The sequence below is a fragment of the Leptonychotes weddellii genome, chromosome 8 (assembly GCF_054177405.1).
Source record: "Leptonychotes weddellii isolate Sample4059 chromosome 8, ASM5417740v2, whole genome shotgun sequence".
Classification (NCBI taxonomy): domain Eukaryota; kingdom Metazoa; phylum Chordata; class Mammalia; order Carnivora; family Phocidae; genus Leptonychotes; species Leptonychotes weddellii.
In genome coordinates this window covers 117,328,459-117,348,472 of record NC_138376.1, presented here as the reverse complement: position 1 = coordinate 117,348,472, position 20,014 = coordinate 117,328,459, and the positions used below count along the sequence as shown (strand labels likewise).

At 40.2% G+C, this 20,014-nt stretch overlaps 1 protein-coding gene across 6 annotated transcripts in view; it reads right to left on the bottom strand.

Moving 5' to 3' along the window:
• ESR1 (estrogen receptor 1) overlaps window positions 1-20,014 on the bottom strand; it is a 329,307-nt gene that overhangs the window by 202,725 nt on the left and 106,568 nt on the right. For all 6 annotated transcript variants that reach the window (XM_081829167.1, XM_081829171.1, XM_081829166.1 and 3 more), the window contains one exon: window positions 1,812-2,002. In XM_081829167.1, the coding sequence (XP_081685293.1) occupies window positions 1,812-2,002 (191 nt within the window). The remainder of the gene's footprint in view (window positions 1-1,811; window positions 2,003-20,014) is intronic.

The following is a 20,014-nucleotide window of genomic DNA, read 5'->3' as shown; positions in this document are numbered from 1 at the left end:
TAAGAACAAGTATCTTTGCCTCCCCAATAAATTTCCCAAATAAATTCCAAATTTTGTGGGATTACAGATTATATCTTACACATATTTTGATTTCTCTCAGAACATCTTGCACAGGTACAGAGTAAGTTTTTAATAAACATGAATAGTCAAAACTTTAGATTTAGAAACAATCTATTCCCTTCCCATACATTAAATCAAAGATCAGCAAATTATGGCTCCCAGGTCAGTTCTGGTCTGCTTTTGTATACAGTTTTATTGGCATACACCCACTTACTTATATATTGTCTATGGTTCCTTATAGGCCACAATGTCAGGGCTGAGTAGTTGCAACAAGGACTACAAAGCCTAAAACAGTTACTATCTGGCCTTTTACCAACAAAAAAAAAAAAAAAAAAAAAATGCTGCTGAAAGTTGCTCTCAATCATTTTTATAGATGAGAGAACTGTCTCAGATAAATGACTTATCCAAGTTTGTAGTTGAACCTGTTCACTAAATCTACCTCTGTCAGATGATTTGTCAATACCAGATTAAATGTTTGGTGAAAATAATGCTATTTTAGAATACATAAAAGCAAATAAAAAGTAATATCACAAATGAATACAGTTGTTGAAAGACCTCTGGGGGCTTATGCTAACCTAAACCAAATAGAAATATCGTTTTTCTAAATTAAGATAGTATTAAGTGGTAAAATTAAATAATCTATGTTGCTTTAACACATATGTGTGTATATATACATATCCATGTGTATATTTATTTATTTATCTCTATTTGTGTGTGTACATGTATGTATATTAACAAAAATTTACTATCAGAGAATATCATTAATTTTATTAAAAAATCCAACAAAAAAGTACAAATCTTACAGTAAGTTTCTAAAAGATGTTGAAAGTAATAACTGTCAAAAGCTGCTTTTAAGATGGACGAAGACAAATAAATAAATAAATAAAATGGACCAAGACAAAGTTAATTCAGCTAACCTAAACTCCTGTCAGACTGCTATTCCTGTCAGACAAAGGATTTTTACCATAGATACTTTAGGTAGTAGAAATGATTTATGTTTCCCCCAGGGCATCCTATAAAATGCAACAATATAGACATTCTTGGAGTACAAATAAATTGGAGCTGGCAGTAGAAGGGAGAAGCTGCTCTTGGTAAGCCACATACAAAAGAGGATCCAGGCACACAGGTGAATGAAATGTTACAAGTAAATACTTACTAACCACTTCTACTGATAATATGTCCCTATTACAGGTCACCAGCTATTGAGTCTTCTCATTTTAGCAAAAGTGATATCATCCACTGAGACAACAAAGAGATGGAGGAAGAGCAAGGGAAGAACCTGTCAAGTTAGAATTGGTGCAAAGAACAGGTGGTCTGGAGCAAAGATCAGAACAGAATGCATATCTGCACACAGCCAAGGTGGAAAAGCAATAATGTAGAGACAACTCATCTTACAGGGTATCATGTAAGCCTAGCTACCTGCAACAAATGAATACCCACCTGCCATCCCCTAATCAGGGCACAGACCTCTCCAGACCCAGCTATTAAAGTCCCCTTCCTATAGAGTTGCTCAAGACTGCTTGGATCGTGCCAATGGAGGAAGCATAATTACTCAGCTACAACTGCCCTGATCTCTTCGTCAACTCTTTCCCCTGAGAACTTTGTTTTTCTCCATGTTTCTACCCGACATACTAGTGTACCTACCGGGTATTAGAGTTTTCTTCTACAAAGGACTGCTCATATGCCTTCCTTTTTCAGTTGCTTACCCTCAGGATTAAAAATGGAATAAGTTGTTTTCAACACACTATTACCTTGAATACTTCTCTTGAAGAAGGCCTTACAGCCCTCACAGGACCAGACGCCATAATGGTAGCCTGAGGCATAGTCATTGCACACTGCACAGTAGCGGGTCTCCTTGGCAGACTCCACAGCCATGCTTCCCTTGTCACTGGTACTGGCCAATCTCTCTCTGCCACCCTGGCGCCGATTGTCTGAGTTTGGCCTGGTGGGAGGGGGGGGGGGGGAAAGTAGGAGAAAATAAAAACAGTGAATCTATTAACATTAGAAAAGCAAAACATGTATGCTCTTCTAAAGAATAAGAGGCTTGCGGGATGCAGCAGATCCACTTTATTCTGACATTTTGAACTAATGAATCATAATGTAAGCTAATCTTTCATTACCTCTTGCCGGCTGTTACAGCAAAAGGTGTTTGCCTATGATATCAACCTTGAGGGGAAACTGTTTATTGCAAACTTGCTTAAGAAATGGACTGCCTACACCAGAATATATTATCTAGAAAAATGACAAGATGAAATTAACTTGTTTTTAATAGACTTACACTTTTTTTTTTCAGGGATTCACAATTAATGCAGAACTATTAGAGACCAATGCTCATTCCAATTCTAGACACACTAAGTACCTTTAGGAAATAGAGACAAAGTAAAAAGCAGCTGGAGCATCTGAAACTCAAATGAACTGATGAGCAACATAGAACATGTATAGAAAGATAACAATTCAAATTTTTATGTGACTGTTACCATGTAACCCTAGATATCAGTTTTTATAACTTGTCTATAATTTAAGGGTGCCATTCAATACTCAATACTCCTCTTTAAGAGCATGTAGAATAAGAAGAGCAGAGAAACACAGATGATTACTCCAACCTTATAAAAAGTTCGTAGAGGAAGCATATCCCAGAAAGAAACCTGAGAATTAACAGTAAGTTCTGGGAGAATGCAGGAAATGGAGAAGTAAAAAGTTTTAAGGAAGTAGAAAGCTTTCAGAAGGAAGAGTGACTGACAGTGCCAAATGGAGCAGAGAAGTCCAATAAAGCAAGGACTGATGACATAGAAGTAGGATTTGACAAAGAGGAACCTTAGCAAGGAGTTTTGGTAGAGATGTACAAGCACAAGCCAAAATCCAGTGGGTGGGAAAGAGAATGGAGTAGGAGGAAATGAAAATGAGTGAAGACCATTCCTTTGAGAACTTAGATGAGAACGGGTAAAGAAAGAGATGGGATGGGGTGGTTGCTCAAGAACATAAAGATTAAAAAAAGGATTTTCAGAATGGAAGTGGAAGCCTCACCTAGACTGAAAGAAATGGGCAAAAGAGAGGGAAGAGTTGGGGGTACAGAGAAGGGCAGAACAGAACAAAGTCCAGGGAAGTATAGCAGTTGGGATTCAAGACACAGGTAGAAGGAACAGCCTCAACAAAGACACCTTGAAGAAGACAGAGAAAAAAGAGCTAAGAAAAGGAGCAAATGAGATGAAGTTTGCATCTCTCATTTAACCAGTATAAGATCAGAACTTAGATCAAGGATTTGCTAGGCATGTGCAACCGAATAAAAGCAGTGGAAGAGAAATGAGGGTGCATGGTCAGAGCCCAGCACAGTGCCTGTTATGTAGTTGGCACTCAATAATATATTTAAATGAACTCATAGAATGTTTCAGAGTGTATAGGAAAAAAAGAAAAGTTGAAAGATACTGGAAGGATAGATGGAGTGAAGATACCAAAAAAAAGAAAGAAAGAAAGAAAGAAAGAAAGAAAGAAAGAAAGAAAAGAAAAGAAAATAGAAAAAAAAAAAAGCTGGAACACCTGTGGCTCAGCCTCTGACTTCAGCTCAGGTCATGATCTCAGGATACTGGGATCCAGCCCCACTGTTGGGCTCCTCACTCAGCATGGAGTCTGCTTGTCTCTATGCCCCCCTCCCTGTTTGTACTCTCTCTCTCAAATAAATAAAATCTTAAAAAAAGAATAAAAAATAAATTTTAAAAAACCAACCTAGGATGAGATAAAATGAATTTAAGATAGAGTTTCCAGGGTCTCTGATTAAAGAAACTCATGCTTCCTGCTTCTACTCCCCACCCAAATAACGAGACCACACTGACTTTTTCACTGGCCCTCCCTTTCACAAGCCCTGTCTTTCCTTTTAGCTCAAATTTTATGACCGTTTCCTACTCTGATCACTCATTGGTATTGTCCACAGTTTTGTGGCAGTGATTCTCAAACAATACTTGCCATAACACTCACAAAATACCAGCTCCTTGCATTAAGCACATCTGACTTGGCCGATTTTTTCCATTCTAAATGACACAGCTCTTACTTTGACAGCCTCAAATGGAAGTTCTTTATTTTTTAATATCTTTAGAGAGCACGGGCTTGCAGTTTTCAGTTCCAGTTCATATTCTTCTGCCTATCCCCTTCCATTTCATCACAAAGCTGTTGAACTCCCCTCTCCCCAATCAACCTCAATCTTGTACTGTTCGTTTACTAACATCTTATGATGATTCAAGTCAGTAGGAAGCAGCTGTGAATATTTAACTATAGGAGCTTAGGGCCTTTGGGGGGCAGTGTGGTTAGCAAGCTGGACACTGACAGTTTCGAGGCCTTATCAATCTTAAGTACTGCAGCCTCCATACCCAGCTCAGGGCCCAGCCCGTAGCAGACATTCCATACACATTTGTTGAATGAAGGAAGGAAGGAAGGAGTGAATGATATATGCATGGACAAAAGTTCCAAAGTATCAAGCATCTTCCACCCATCCCTGCATAATAAAATACTGCAAATTTTAAAACTGTGGTAGGATAAATATAACATAAAATTTATCATCTTAATTTTTTAGCGTAGAGTTCAATAATGTTAAGTTATTCACATCAGTGTTAACCAATCTCCAGAGCTTTTCCATCTCACAAAACTGAAACTTCACACCCATTCAACAACTCCCCATTTCCTCCTCCCCCCAGGCCCTGGCAACCACCATCTACTTTCAATCTCTATGCACTTGACTACTCTAGATAATTCATATAAGTGGAATAATATACTAATTGCCTTTTTGTAAATGGTTTATTTCACTTAAGCATAATGCCCTCAAGGTTCAACCATGTTGTAGTATGGTCAGAACTGCCTTTCTTTTTAAGGCTGAATAATATTACATTGTACATATTTACCATATTTTGTTTATCCATTCATCCACCAATAGACAATGGACATTTGGGCTGCTCCATATTTTGAATAATGCTGCTATTAACATGGATGTTCAAATATCTCTGTGAAAGTCTGCTTTCAATTCATCTGGATATATACCCAGAAGTGGGATTGCTGGATCATATAGTAGTTCTATTTTTAATTTTGTGAAGAACTGTCATATTGTTTTCCACAGTAACTGCACTATTTTACATTCCCACCAACAATGCACAAGGGTTCCAATTTCTCTGCACCCTTCCCAACATATGTTTTTTTCTGTTTTGTTTTGTTTTGTTTTGTTTAATAGCAGCCATCCAAATGGGTTTGAGGTAATCACTGCATCTTAAGGTCACTTCTCTTACCAACCATTCCTAATCCTCACCCTGGTAATAATTTATTCCTGTTCCGAACTCAATGGCCAGTTTTTCTTTACTTCTACCACTTGCTACACTCTTACCACTTCAGTTGTATATTCGTGTGTCTCCATTGCTGCTAAGTTGCTCGTGTCTTACTCATCTTTGGAACCCCAATTGTTTATAGCATAGTGCCTCATCCAAAACAGAGACTCAATAAATATTGATATCAAATGAATTAATCAATGACTGAATCAATAAAGTGATCATTTTTACAATATAAATGGAATACGTAAATATTGTTTTTAAAAGTACTGGTAAAAAATTTAACAGCAAAAGCTCATTTTCCCCAGATCTCACAGAGATGTATGCTACCAGCAAAATGCCTTCCATCTACACTTTATCTTTGAGATGTTCCTGGAATACTGAAAATCTACTGCAGGCATAGAGCATAAAACCAGAAGGCCTCAAAAAAAGAAGAGAGGAAATTACACAGGCCATATTTCCTTTCCATAAAGGAACTTTTTTATCCAACTTGGAAAATCATATATGTAACGTTGTCAGTTATCATTTTGGCTCAACCCTGCTCTATGAATGCTCCTAAACAGGAGGAGGAATCATGAAAAATATAATCCAGATCAACCTAAAAGGCAAGTGAGATCTTCTCATTGTCTGCAAGGCCCTGTGGCACCTTGAAACATGTTCAGGTTTTCTGGAATATCCATTAGGCCAAGGCAATTTGGTACAACTGCCTCCAGACTGAGATCTGTGATGCAGACTAACTTGGCCTCATCCTCTGTAGTGGAAAGGAACAGAGTGGAAGGTGTCTGTGCCTGGACTCAGACCAAGCCACAAGGGCAGGCCAGGCACTGACCTGCGGTTAGATCAGCCCTCAGGGATGAGCCTCATTAGAGGTCCCGGACTCATCTCTTCCAGCTTCCCTCTCCCCAGCCTAGCCCAACTGCATCTGTCAAAGACATGGCACTTTGGCTTCATGCTTCTTTGGTAGGAAATACTTATACCATGTTTAGGGCAATCTTTCTTCCTCTCAGTCAGCCTCAAAGGCCTTTTGGCTTCTCCTTATTTTCATAGAAACTAAATTAACTACTCTCATTTTCATGATCTAAATGTCATCAGGTTTTGCTTCCCTTATCTCTTTATTCTAGGTGAAAATTTAACTAATTCTTTAGCCAATTTGCTAAAACATCTCTCTTTATAAAATTATTTTTTTAAGATTTTATTTATTTATTTATTAGAGAGCGAGCGAGAAAGAAACAGCATGAGAGGGCAGAGGGTCAGAGGGAGAAGCAGACTCCCCGCTGAGCCGGGAGCCTGATGCGGGACTTGATCCCAGGACCCTGGGATCATGACCTGAGCCAAAGGCAGACACTTAACCATCTGAGCCACCCAGGTGCCCTTGGGGATAGCTCTTTTTTTTTTTTTTAAAGATTTTATTTATTTATTTGAGAGAGAGAGAATGAGAAAGAGAGCACATGAGAGGGGGGAGGGTCTGAGGGAGAAGCAGACTCCCCGCCGAGCAGGGAGCCCGACGCGGGACTCGATCCCAGGACTCCGGGATCATGACTTGAGCCAAAGGCAGTCGCTTAACCAACTGAGCCACCCAGGCGCCCGTCTCTTTATAAAATTCTTATCCCTTTCTCACTGAATTGTCAACAAACCTCTATAGTTTCTCATCTTGGACATATCCTCACAAGACTCAGATAAGAAGTTGACTAGTTTACCAAGTTAGATGTTCTTCAGCCTTACAGGTATGTTTAAAGATTCTCTAAAAAGAAGTGAGGTGGAAGCTTAAGCGAAAAATAGAGAGATGTTCTGTCAGTGACTGAACCCACTGCAGCTCTGAGGCACGCAAGGGCTTAGGAACAAGGTGATGGCAGAGAAAAGAAAGGCAGAAGCATGAGAGATCAGACAACAAGAGAAAACCTCACTGCACCTATGGAAACTGGAAACTCAACTGACTAGATTTAGTTACCTTTTCATTACATCCAGTGACTACTAAATATTTCCCAATGGGTGCCCCACTGATATTATATATTCAATATGATGAAGAGAGAATTCTGAAGGCATTCATCTTGGGTCCAGAAAGTGGACTCTCTTAGACCAAGTCATAACAGGGCATAACCAAAGTGCATTTATCAAGAAGATTTTCATTAATCAAAGAGTCTGAAGCTCAACATAATCAAATACTGTTGGTTTTCCAAACATAAACCATGGTACCAGCCAATCCAAAGGCATTCTTCACCTGATGAATCAAGAATTTTTAAAAAAAATGTTTAAAGCCTTGGTTTCTAGAGGAAACATTTTTGCAAAGCTAAGTGAAAAGAACAAACAGATGTCTACTCCCTAGAGATGTGGGGTAATTATGTGCTAGTGTGATAACCTCATGAAATTCTAATCCCCAAATCAAATCCCCAAAGTTATATGCACCCAAAGTGCCTTACACTTTTTCTTGATGGCACTTACCACAATTTCCCGTCCTATACTTGAGTGATTATTGACAAATATATGTTCCCCCTAATAAACAGTAAATTCTAGGAAGGCAGGGATCACATCTCATTTGCTCCCAATTTTAATTGACGCACATTTAGGTCCTTGATGAAAATTTGCTAAATGTACCTCTTCCATCTAATCCATCACCAAATTATATCAGTTATTTCTTCAAAACACTATGCCTATCTTCCTTTGCATTCCTTGTTTTCGTCATTCTTGCCTAAGACATAAATAACCCTACATCTGAATTACTAAGAGTAGTCTCCTGCCTCTCACAAGTCCTCAAACTCAGCCGACCTGCCACTGTCAAAAGAATGGTCACAAAATATAACTTTCATCTTTCAATAACTTTTCATTACATATATCTGAGGGTCATTACCTTTTGGGGGCATCAGGGACTTGTTTGATAATATAGGCAAGACTCTGAAACTGTCTTTTCTAGAAAACACATACAAACGAACTCTCAAACTTGTGCCTATTAATTCTGGGGGCATGATAAACCAGGAAAATAAAATTTTAAAATTTTATTTTTAAAATCATCGACATATAGAATTAAGCTCAAATTCTTGAATTCCCTGCTCCAACCAGTATTGGTCCCTCTATAGCTCCCTGAGCAAAATTTTATCAACTCCACCTGAGAAATTGCTCATACTACATTCTCTGCAGTCACTGCTTCCCATCAGCCATCACATCTCATCTATCATAGAAAACTAAGCTTTAGTTCCCCCATCTTCCATGAGGCTTATCCTAAGTATTCCAACTCACACTGGTTCAACTTTGAATTCCTACAGCACTTCAAGTCTTCACCACTTCTCTTGACACTGGATTATCATCTCTCTGGCAACTACTCTACGCCTGTTTCCTTTGCGGTATTTTCTTCCTCTACCAGGCTCCTAAATGTCAGTGTTTCTCAGTGTTCTGCCCTCAGCCCTCTGTCATCCTTAGCTGACATTTTCTTTATGGCAATCTTAGCCATGTGTGTGGTCACACTCAACTGCCATCTCTCTGCTATATATATAAATATGAATGGGCATAAGTTAGTGATGGTTTGTGCCTAGGACCAGAACTTACCTGTGTATTACCACACTCTCTGAAGGTTTGTGTTTGAATTTTAATATAATCTCTATTTATTTTCCATGGCAGTAAATAGACATTCTTAAAAAAAAAAAAAAAAAGGTACAAGTTGATCTAAAATGGTAGAGAATTTCAGCTTCTGGTTCAAAGTTCTGCCCAAAGTTCAAACCACACCCTGGATTTCTGGAAGACCAGCAAGACCCCTGGCCTAATAAGATAAGGGGAGCTGGGAGAGTAGGCAAGCGAAGTTCCACAGGCCATTAATGTTTGTGGCTGGCACTACTGTTAAGTACCTTATGGGTCATTGATCCACTTAACCCTCAAACTAACCCAAGTAGTACTATTATAAGTGCTCTTGTTTTAGAAATGAGGTGACCAAGATACAGAGGGACAAGGAGTTCACCGAAGTCATACAATCAAGCAACAGTGGAGTCAAGGTATCAGGCAGGCTGATCCCTGAGCCCGGGACTCCCAAGAGAGAATGGAATCCTTGGGAACTCCACCCAAAGGTAGTGAGAGCCAAAGGCAGAGTATGTCACATGCTCTGGGAACAAAATCCTTACCTCAGATATCAACCCGAATCTCATAAATAATAATCCCATTTGAAATTGCCCCCAATTATTTATTACCCGGCCAATAATAGTTTTTTAAAGGAAAACGCTAATCCAATTTCTAGTGCAAAGGTTGAGAACTCTGTTGAGTTCCATGGAAAGAGAGTTTAATGGAGCTGACAACCATACAGGAGAATAGCTGGATGAAAGTTTGAATACTTCCTTAAGATAGGATTACAGAACATATCTATTTTAACTCATCAACAAATGAAAAAGTGATGTGTTGTTAATGTTCGTATATAAGAGTTCTGAAATTCTGCACAAAGAACATTAGCATTCACCCTTCAAAATGTAAGGCTCTCTATAAAATGTCAAGAGGTTTTCCCACTCACTTAAGAAAAATATCTTCACCCCAAAATACAAGCAAGTGTTGATTTTCCACACTAATGGGAAACAAGAATCACCTGGCATAAAGTTTCTTAAAACCCCATTTAGTCAATATCTTTGCATCTGTGCTCGGTTACTAATGTGTAACCAAATGACCTGATTTGAGTTTCCTCACCTCTCCTTTCTCTATTCACACCAACCTGTTGCAAGTGCTAATGAACGGTGAGGCCAAGAAGCCCAAAGTGAGAAGATGCAAGAAACAAGGCATGTGGATGACACAAAAGAGATAAGTCAAGAGAGGAGTTGTGGTTTGACACAACACCTTCTTAAAACAAGTCTGACTTCCAGCCTAATTTCCACACAAAATATGACATATATTAGGAGAATAATAATCTACTCATATGCAGAAATACTAAGAAATTCATTCATTCATTCAACAGCATGGCATAAGCATCTACTCGCTGCCAGTCAGGGAGTGTAGGAGGGCAAAGGACAGGAGAGGGGACGGGCAGGGGCAGCAAGACGGGGAACAGAAGGAAGAGGAGGATCCTCTCTGCCCTTGGGAAGCAGACAACTCAAGGAGGAAGACGTGGGACTCTGGGAAACACAGTCCTGCTCTAATACTGGCCTCTGGTTGGCTTTTGAGTATAATCCATAAATCATTCGTTTTATGACCCTATCCAAGAGATAGGAACAACATGTCATCACATAAAAAGCCCACACAAACATGTCCAGAAGGGCAAATGGAAATTTTTACTTACAGAAGTTATTTGGGAGTCTGTATGCCATTAAAGATCACATGGCGACAAACATAATAAACTTCAGGATAAAATAAGGGACTGTTGAAAAGAAAACCATAGGCCCGAAATGGCATCACTTAGGTTAAAGCCTCAGGTCAGTAAACCAGCACTGGATCCCTAACCTAAGGGCAGTTTCGACCTCCCCAGAAATGTAAGTCTTAAACTATCCATCAGGAATTTTCTGCAAAGCACCAGTTAGATAATCTGTTACCTGCGCCTTCCCCATCCCCTCAAAGGAAGATGAGGTCATCGGCACACTAAGACCCCCTGCCATTCCCCCTGAGAGAAGATCTTGCCTGGAATAATCCTTTCTTTTCTTTTGCTACTAACTCTCTTGCCCCACCCTCCTTCCCATAAAAACCTTCCATTCTGTGCAGCTCCTCAGAATGGCCCTGTCCTTGCTAGATGAGATACTCACTGATTCATGAATGGTTTCATAAAGCTAATTAAATCTTCAAATTGACTCCGTTGAATTTTGTTTTTTTTTTTAACAAGAGGCAGGGAACTGTGGTCGAAAAGTTCTAGGCTGGGTCAGGATGCCTGGGTTCTAGACAAAAGGCTGCCAAGACAGCTGCATGGGCTTAAGCAAGTCACCAAACCTCTCTGGTCTCAGCTGCTTCTCTGTAAGAGAAGAAACCCCAACCATGTTTTCTAAATTCCTTTCCAGCTCTGTGATTGTAGGACCATGATTCTGTCCTATGCCTCTGACCAATAATACATCTGTGGCCAGCTAGAATTTCTTCAATGATCTCATGAATGCACAGCCCATGTTTCAAAACTCTTTCCCAAGAGTAATAAAATGTGTGCAGATGAGATGGTGAGAGGCGGAAGCACTGCGTTTCAGTCTGCTCAGCACTGCCTCCTTTGTCCGAGACTGATTCTAGATGACAAACACCCATCCCATCACAGGGAGCTGTCGGTGAGGGCCAGCGTGTTTCTAACCGCTAACATGACCTGCCCGCAAAAAAAAGTCGCTTCTCTAAAGGAGGCATGAGAAACAGGAGGGAAAATACTAGAGGGAAGGAACAAGAAATGGAGAGACAAAGGAAAGATGGAAAGTACTTCTGTATATTTGACTTTCTCTTAGTTCACGGAACTCTACCAGCAATCCTTGAAGTGGGAACCTGAATAGAAGAAAATACAGCTGAGATATCAAAGACAAAATAAGCAGAATTCATCTACTGTGTCTCTCTGGCCAGGCTAGCGCGCAAGGCTAGGAAGAGTTCCAAAGCAAAGGATTCTGGAATAAGAGACAATTTGGATTTGGTTTAAAATGAAGAGAGGTTCTTTTGCACAGAATGACTTCATCAAATCTTTAAACATAATTAGTGACCAGAATTGCAGTAGGGACCAACGGCTCTCTTAGATGTGGAAGTTAAAACTGAATCTTCGAGTTACTCTTCTTTGATTTTCCAATTCACCCAACAGGAAGCAAGCTCAAAGAGCAGCCCATTCTTTTGTGGATTTCTAAGAAGACACAATAGATCTCTCTGTGATGTAGCCGTGACCACAGCTGCAGATGGTGTCAGAGATACGAGGAACACGTGGGACATGTATCGAGCCACACGCCATATGGATCTCATGGGCAAAGAAGATTGGGTTCCTGTGCATGATATGCCTTTTTGGGGACAGCAATTCCATAAGTTTCAGGAAGTTTTGGAGTTCTGATGTGCTATTATTATCTCTTTGACTAAGGTTAACATAAGCAAAGTGCTCTCTAGAATCCTCCTGTGTCCCCCCCGCCAAGCATCTTTGCCACAAGCATTTTCACCACATAACTAATCGCCCATGAGGCAATTTTGTTGTTAAAGATAAAATCACAAAAATCAGAAGAGTGACATTCATTAAAAAGGGCATAATGAAACATGAAAAACGAGTAACAAAATTAAAAAGACTTTAGTGCAAATTGAAAATATTTGATTATGCTCAAAATGTATAGTGGAGATTTATGCCAACACTGTGCAAATAACTGATTTTATTTTGTGGATTGCATCTAAGCACTTGTCTTCAAAGTTGTTTAAAGAGTTTTTTTTTTTTTTCTTGTTTGCTTGTTGATTCGTCTCCTCATTGCACTTTTTCTTTTTTTGCTAGAATTTCCCCCTTCCTTAAAAGAGGCATCAGTTTCCCGATACAAGGATGCATATTTGTAAAGGAGCTTTGTTATTGCATTGTGAAAGCCTACACTGGTATTTATTCTTGACATATGTCACACGTTCATTGATAAGATATTCCAAAATTCTATGGGAAATGTGTGTTCAAATCTCTGTACCACTATATAGACTATTATGAGGGTTAAGATTTATATAATAAAAAATGGGAGGGAGTTGGGACGCCTGGGTGGCTCAGATGGTTAAGCATCTGCCTTCAGCTCAGGTCATGATCCCGGGATCCTGGGATCGAGTCCCACATCAGGCTCCCTGCTCAGCAGAGAGCCTGCTTCTCCCTCTCCCTCTGCCTCTCTCTCTCTCTCTTTCTCTGTCTCTCATGAATAAATAAATAAAATCTTAAAAAAAAAAAAAAATGGGAGCACTGGGGCGCCTGGGTGGCTCAATCGGTTAAGCGTCTGCTTTGGGCTCATGTTACGATCCCGGAGTCCTGGGATTGAAACCCACGTTGGGCTCCCTGCCCAGAAGGGAGTCTGCTTCTCCCTCTCCTTCTGCCTCTCCACCCCCCTCCTCTCTCTCTCTCTCTCTCTCTCAAATAAATAAATAAAATCTTTAAACAAAAATGGGAGCACTGTGTCAACAGAGAAAGGAAACCAAACTGTCAAACAAACCCAACTGTCAATCCATTTTTTTTATCTTTTATGGCAAAATTACTTTACAACCAATTATGCACTAAAAATGTTTGCAGCAAAAATGCTGGCAGCAAAGATGCTTACAGTCAAAGTACCTAGAACCCTCTGGAACACCTCAACCTCTTTCTCCTGACTCATCTCCTGCTGCTCCTTTGCCCATCTTCCAGCAACCAATTATGTGCCAGTTACTTCCCAACCTGCCATTAACTTCGCTCGCCTCAGGCCATTGCTCATATTGTTTCCTGCCAAGAATACCCTTGCCCAGCCCTGTGAGCCTAGAGAAATCCTAATAGCATTCAGACTCAGCTTCTCCACTCTGCTACCTCTATACAATGTGCCCACATCTTCTCAACCCTCTTCACCCTGCATTGCAATAAATGGTTACACAGGGCGCCTGGGTGGCTCAGTTGGTTAAGCGACTGCCTTCGGCTCAGGTCATGATCCTGGAGTCCCGGGATCGAGTCCCGCATCGGGCTCCCTGCTCAGCAGGGAGTCTGCTTCTCCTTCTGACCCTCCCCCCTCTCATGCTCTCTCTCTATCTCATTCTCTCTCTCAAATAAATAAATAAAATCTTTAAAAATAAATAAATAAATGGTTACACAGGCTGTCTGCCAGTTAGACTGCGGAATCCTTGTGAGCAACATCTAATATATAGGAGGCAGCCAAAAAAAAATCTTTTGAATGTATTTAAATTGAATTCAGGGGCACCTGGGTGGTTCAGTCAGTTAAGCGTCTGCCTTTGGCTTGGGTCATAATCCTGGGGTCCTGGGATCGAGCCCCAAGTGGGGCTCCTTGCTCAGCAGGGAGTCTGCTTCTCCCTCTTCCTCTTCCTCTGCTGCTCCCCCTGCTTATGCACGTGCATGCGCGCTCTCTCTGTCAAATAAATAAATAAAATCTCTAAAAAATAAAATAAATAAATAAATTGAATTCAATTACGTGAATTATATGGAACTATGTCATGATATCCTTAAAATAACTAGAAATACCTTAAGAGGTTAATAAATCAGCCCTGATATGTGTTCAACTGCCTACCCAAACTTCTCATAGACAAGAAGAGATAATAAAGCAAAAGAAATTTCAAGTTTGGATAAGTCACTTCCAGTTTGCCAGAATTTTCTAAACTGCTATCTAAGGGACTTTAGAAAAAGTTACTCAACGTGTAAGTCACTCTGTGCCACTTTTCCCCCTTTGAAAATAGGAATAACAATATTTTCTGTAGCCAAAGAATTGATGACACTAGATAATGTTTCTGAAAAAAATAAATATACAAAGATCCTGAATCCAGATGCTGATGTGAATCTTTACTTTTTTTTTTAAGATTTTTATTTATTTGACAGAGAGAGACACAGCGAGAGAGGGAACATAAGCAGGGGGAGTGGAGGAGAGGGAGAAGCAGGCTTCCCGCCAAGCAGGGAGCCCGATGAGGGGCTCAATCCCAGTACCCTGGGACCATGACCTGAGCCGAAGGCAGACGCTTAACAACTGAGCCACCCAGGGACCCTGATGTGAATCTTTAAAACCTATTTTGAAATAACTATACAGTAGTCCTCCAATAAATGTATGACAGCAAAGAGGATTTTAATAACTATGTAATCCTTTTTTTTTTAACTATGCAATCCTTGACTCCTCTTTCACATGCTACATGGAAACTATCAGAAAATCCCATCTGCTCCCCCTTCAAAGTACCTAGCAATTCAAATTCTTGACATTTAAAGAAATGATGTTAATTTTAAACAAGAAATTAGTGTGGTTGTGTTTTTTTTTTTTAAGTCATCATCCTTTAGAAATGCATACAGAAATATTTACAAGTGAAATATAATTGAGAAAGCTAGGTACTGAACACATGAAGAGTCATTATATTATTCCATTTCTATGAAAAGTTTTGCAAACTTTCACAATGAAAATTCAGAAGGTATTCCTCTTTTCAAACCCTCTACTGGATCTCCAACTCATTCAGAGTGAAAGCCAGAGTCCTGACAATGGCCTACTGAGGCCTTACACACTCCAACCCCCAGCCTCCTCTGTATTCACCTCCAACCTCTTAACTCCAGTCATCCTGGCCTCTCTGTTTAATACACACCAGGTATGCTCCTGCCTCAGGGCCTTTTCACTGCTGTGACCTCAGGCTGAAATGCTTTTCACTGGGATATCCTCACGGTACCACTCCCTTCCTTATTTCAAATCGTTGCTTAAATCTCACCTTCGCAATGGAACCTCTGCTGATTTGTCTGATTTGTTCACTCGTCTACTCACTGTGCCTAGAACAGTGCCTGACATACAGTAGATGGTCAATAAATATTTGTCGAATGAACCAACGAACAAATGAATGAATGAGTAAACTGGGTCTACAGCCATCCTGTGCCCTGCCCTCCGGAACATCATGACATCCTTGAAGACCGAAACCAGGGATTACAGACAGGTCAGCAAAGGCCTGCCCTGTCGCCTCACCACCACAGTGGCCCGCGTGCGACGTTGGAAGGGCTGACCTCCCACACACGCAGCTGAGGAAGGCAGGCCTGGGGTTCTGGGGTCACAGCAACTCTCTAGAACAGACATGCGCACAAATTCTGCTCAGGATGGAGCAGAATTTGTTTTTAAAGGGCTTGGTTCATGTGTATAATCAAAACATGCTGCACATTAGAGGTATATTATTTGAGAGAAATTTTCAGGTGATTTCTGAAATGATCTGATCTTGGAAATGGAATGAATAAACGCTGTGGAATGGGGAGGGTGGGGGGCGAACAGCTCCACTGTTACTCCCTGGGAACGTCAAGGTCTCAGGCTTCCCCAGCACAGGGTTGGCATGATGTTGCTCGGCATCTGTAGTTTCTTCTCACCTCTGGACAGCAGCTTCCAGTGCTTCTTCCAGTTTCTAGACAGTATCCTCTGGTGGTTTTGTCTAGACAGCAAAGTCAGAAGCAGCCTGAAATCTCTGGGAATAAGCACTCCGATTTCCAGTCTCTACCCCACTCTACTCCATCCTCATCTAAGACTTGGCCTTGGTCAGCGGCCTTGGTCTTTATTACCTTTATAAGTGATATTTATAACTTTTTATATTTAGCTCTGAAATACTTTTCCTGATTCTTCGGCTATAGTTCTGCTAGGTATAAGCATGTTATGAAGCCAAAAGCAAAAAACTCGAACAGACCAACCTTTGATTCACTGCCTTTCCATTCCCAGTTCTCTGCTCAAGCCTGGCTCACATCCAGTTGGGACAAAATCACTCAGCTGTTAGCCAGTGGCCTCGGCTGCCACCAGCTAAAGCAACAAGTTTCTTAAGCAGCTGAGAACCCTGGAGAAAAACCCATCCAGCCCTGCTCCAACTCTTACCTCCCAGCTATGTCTTGGAGTATAACTCTGGGAGTTCTTCAAAGTCCCTGGATTGGGAGGGAGTAAAAGGAAATATTTCCAAGGAGTTGGAAATTCTCACTCACACTCCATTCCCTGTGGTCTCACTTATAAGTCTTCAGAGACTTTCCCCCCAGAAAATTACACACATACGGTTATCTGACCTATACTCGGAAGATTATTGGAGCATTTCCTTATCCCACTGACTCCAGCGCATTTCCTTTTTCACCCCATAGCCTTGATTTTTTTTTTTTTTTTGCAATCCCCCTTGAATCCATGCATTGGAGATCCCCCATGCCACATACCATGCCCACAAGGCCCCACGTAGCTCACTAGTCTTCCAAGCCACCATGGCCAAGCTCAGGTTCTCTGCTATCGACTCAGCCACCCCCAAACCAAAGAGGTGGAGAAGGGGAAATATAGATCTGTTTAATATGTTATCTAGATAGGAGTCCTGCTTTTTCTTCTAAATCTTTCACACTCTAGAAAGCATGTCAGAGAATTATTTTTCTAAACTACTATTTTCTGAAATCTAATAATGCTACAAAAATACAAGAGAACCCCCCCCGCAAGACAACCAAGTGTTGTTTCTATAGCACTCACTATATTACTCACTCAACAAAAGTTACCTAACTAGTAGCTCTTTTAACCCGATCCTACTTCTCAATTTTCTCCTCATGCAGAATTGTAATTTTGTAATATTACATTGTAATATCTGCCCTGGTCTTTTGTCTGTCTTTCCAGGTAACAGAATAAACAGATATATCATTCTGTGTTTACTCTAAACCTTCGTCCTTAATTACAATGAAAGACAGCGACAAAAGTAAGCGTGTGAGTTCTATCCTAGCCTGCCTCGTTTCCTGATAGGAAAAGACAGGCAGGCATCTGTGTACTTGCTAGAAGGGGCAGCCATAAAAAAAAAAAAAACCTTCAGGCTTCAAAAATGAAACACAGTAAACAGTGAGGCAACATGGCTAGTCCTTCCAGATTTAACCAATAAAAATGCAAGATGCCCAGTTAAACTGAATTTCAGATAAATAACAAAGAATTTTTTAGTGCAATATTGCACAGGACATAGTTAGGCTCAAAATTTTTTGTTTTTTATCTGAAATTGAAAGTTACCTGGGCATCCTGTAATTCATTTGGCAATCCCAAACATGATGCTTTTACGAGAAGACAACAGAGATATACAAATCCAGCAGCAATTACGGAGTTGAGTTCAGGACAGTGGGGACCATTAATCATAACAGGCTTCACCGTGCTTTTCTCGTCAAGAGACAAAAGTCTGTTTTGGACAAAATTAGGCTATTTGTAGCTGCATTATGTCTTGAGCCAATGGGATATCACATTAAATTAATGTTCACCCATTTACTAAAATTACCTAGGAGGTTAAAAGACTAATGTACCTTCTGACTCACACAGCTTAGGTCATTCACGGTCAAGTACTATCTAGCAAAGCACCGTGAGGCATGTGGCTTTAATTGATCTTTCTCACTTTCTGTCCCCCTGCTGCCACTCTCTTTCCTGTAGATCCAATTAGAAAGTTTGGGCCTAGACTCTGAGAAGTTTAAAATGATCATTTTCCAAGGAGAAATCCTGACTTAGAAAAAGCCACCACTGAGCTAATCATCCTCTCTGGGTACAGCATCCCTTGTCTGCAAGGAGCCACCAGCACCCAGAAAGCAGGGCAACCGCCTCTCAAAATATCACTGCCATAATTTTGTTTTCAAGTTTGTAGTGGAAATCATTTTGCTGTGAGCATATTGATAGCCCTTTCACAACCAGAAGTAAATACATTTGGTCTACGATTCCTCACAAAACAGAAAAGAAGGTAGCTTCTACCACCTCGAATTATTTTCCTTGCATACATATAAACACCATAAAATGTTAATAAAAGCAGATTTAATTTCTACATGATTCTCTTTACAGTGTTGTGAATTACATGATTAGTACTTCCTTTTTATATATTTTCACGGGCAACTTGAACAGCTAAAGAGCTGTCAAAATTCACTAAGAATTCCATAACACTGAAAGAGTTAAAAGTGAAAAAAAAATTACAGGTTTGTGTAATTATAAATCTTATCCTGATCAATATAAATTTCTACAGAATAAATGGTGTCACATGATCTTGGATTAGTACAGTTATAATCCTCAGCCATGCGAGCCCTTCTGTAACACATTTATCAGGAATAAGAATTATACTTAGGACATACGGTTCCACCAATTGCCATTCTTATTAAACTTACATTTCATTTCCTGGAACAATATTAAACTACAAGGGGAAAAATTTAATAGTAAACAGTATATAACCAATGTTGGGTTCACTAATTAGCTTCAAAGAAGACACATGTTTTTCAACGTTGGGACCATGTTTAAAAAAAAAAAAAAAATCTATTGTAACCTGGCTGCTGGGTCAAGCACAGATTGAATTTTTTTTTAATTTTGCCAATACTAAGGTGAAATATCTATTATGAAATAAATCAAGTTCCATTTTCACATTGGTAATTGTGAAACAAAAATAGCACCCAACCAACTTAGAAATCTGAAAGGAGTTGGTGTAAGTCCCCACAGAAATCTACTAATTCCTAACCTTAAAACCCTGGACACGGGAAAAAGAAAAACAAGAAGAGAAATCTTCAATCACAAAGTAAGTAAGATATAGTTATTAGAACTGAAAGAGAATGATCAAAATGTAAGTACAGGAAATACGTTTCCACTAGAGCCTTAAAACCTATGGCAGTGGCCAACCAAGGTTACAAATTCTCACTCGGACCATTTGCCAGTTAAACAGATGGCCTGATGCTCACTTCCACCATCATTACTGTTCAGCAATTGCAGCATCAGGCAGTCCTTCATTCCACTTGGCTTGGGCTTCCACTCTCTATGCTAGCACTATGACAGTGAGGACAGCATGGCCTCTATGTCCTCAGTGAACAGGGACTGGTCATACCTCCACGTGTTAAGGATGAAGTCACGGCTGGAGGCGACATGCGTTCTTGTCCTGTTCTGCCTATGCTAGCTGACATATATTGGGGAAGCCACTTCACCTCTCTAGATTTTAATCACTTTGCTTGGAAAATAAAGTGGTAGGTTGGTGGGAATGCAAGCTGGTGCAGCCACTCTGGAAAACAGTATGGAGGTTCCTCAAAAAGTTGAAAATAGAGCTACCATATGATCCAGCAATTGCACTACTGGGTATTTACCCCAAAGATACAAAAGTAGGGATCCGAA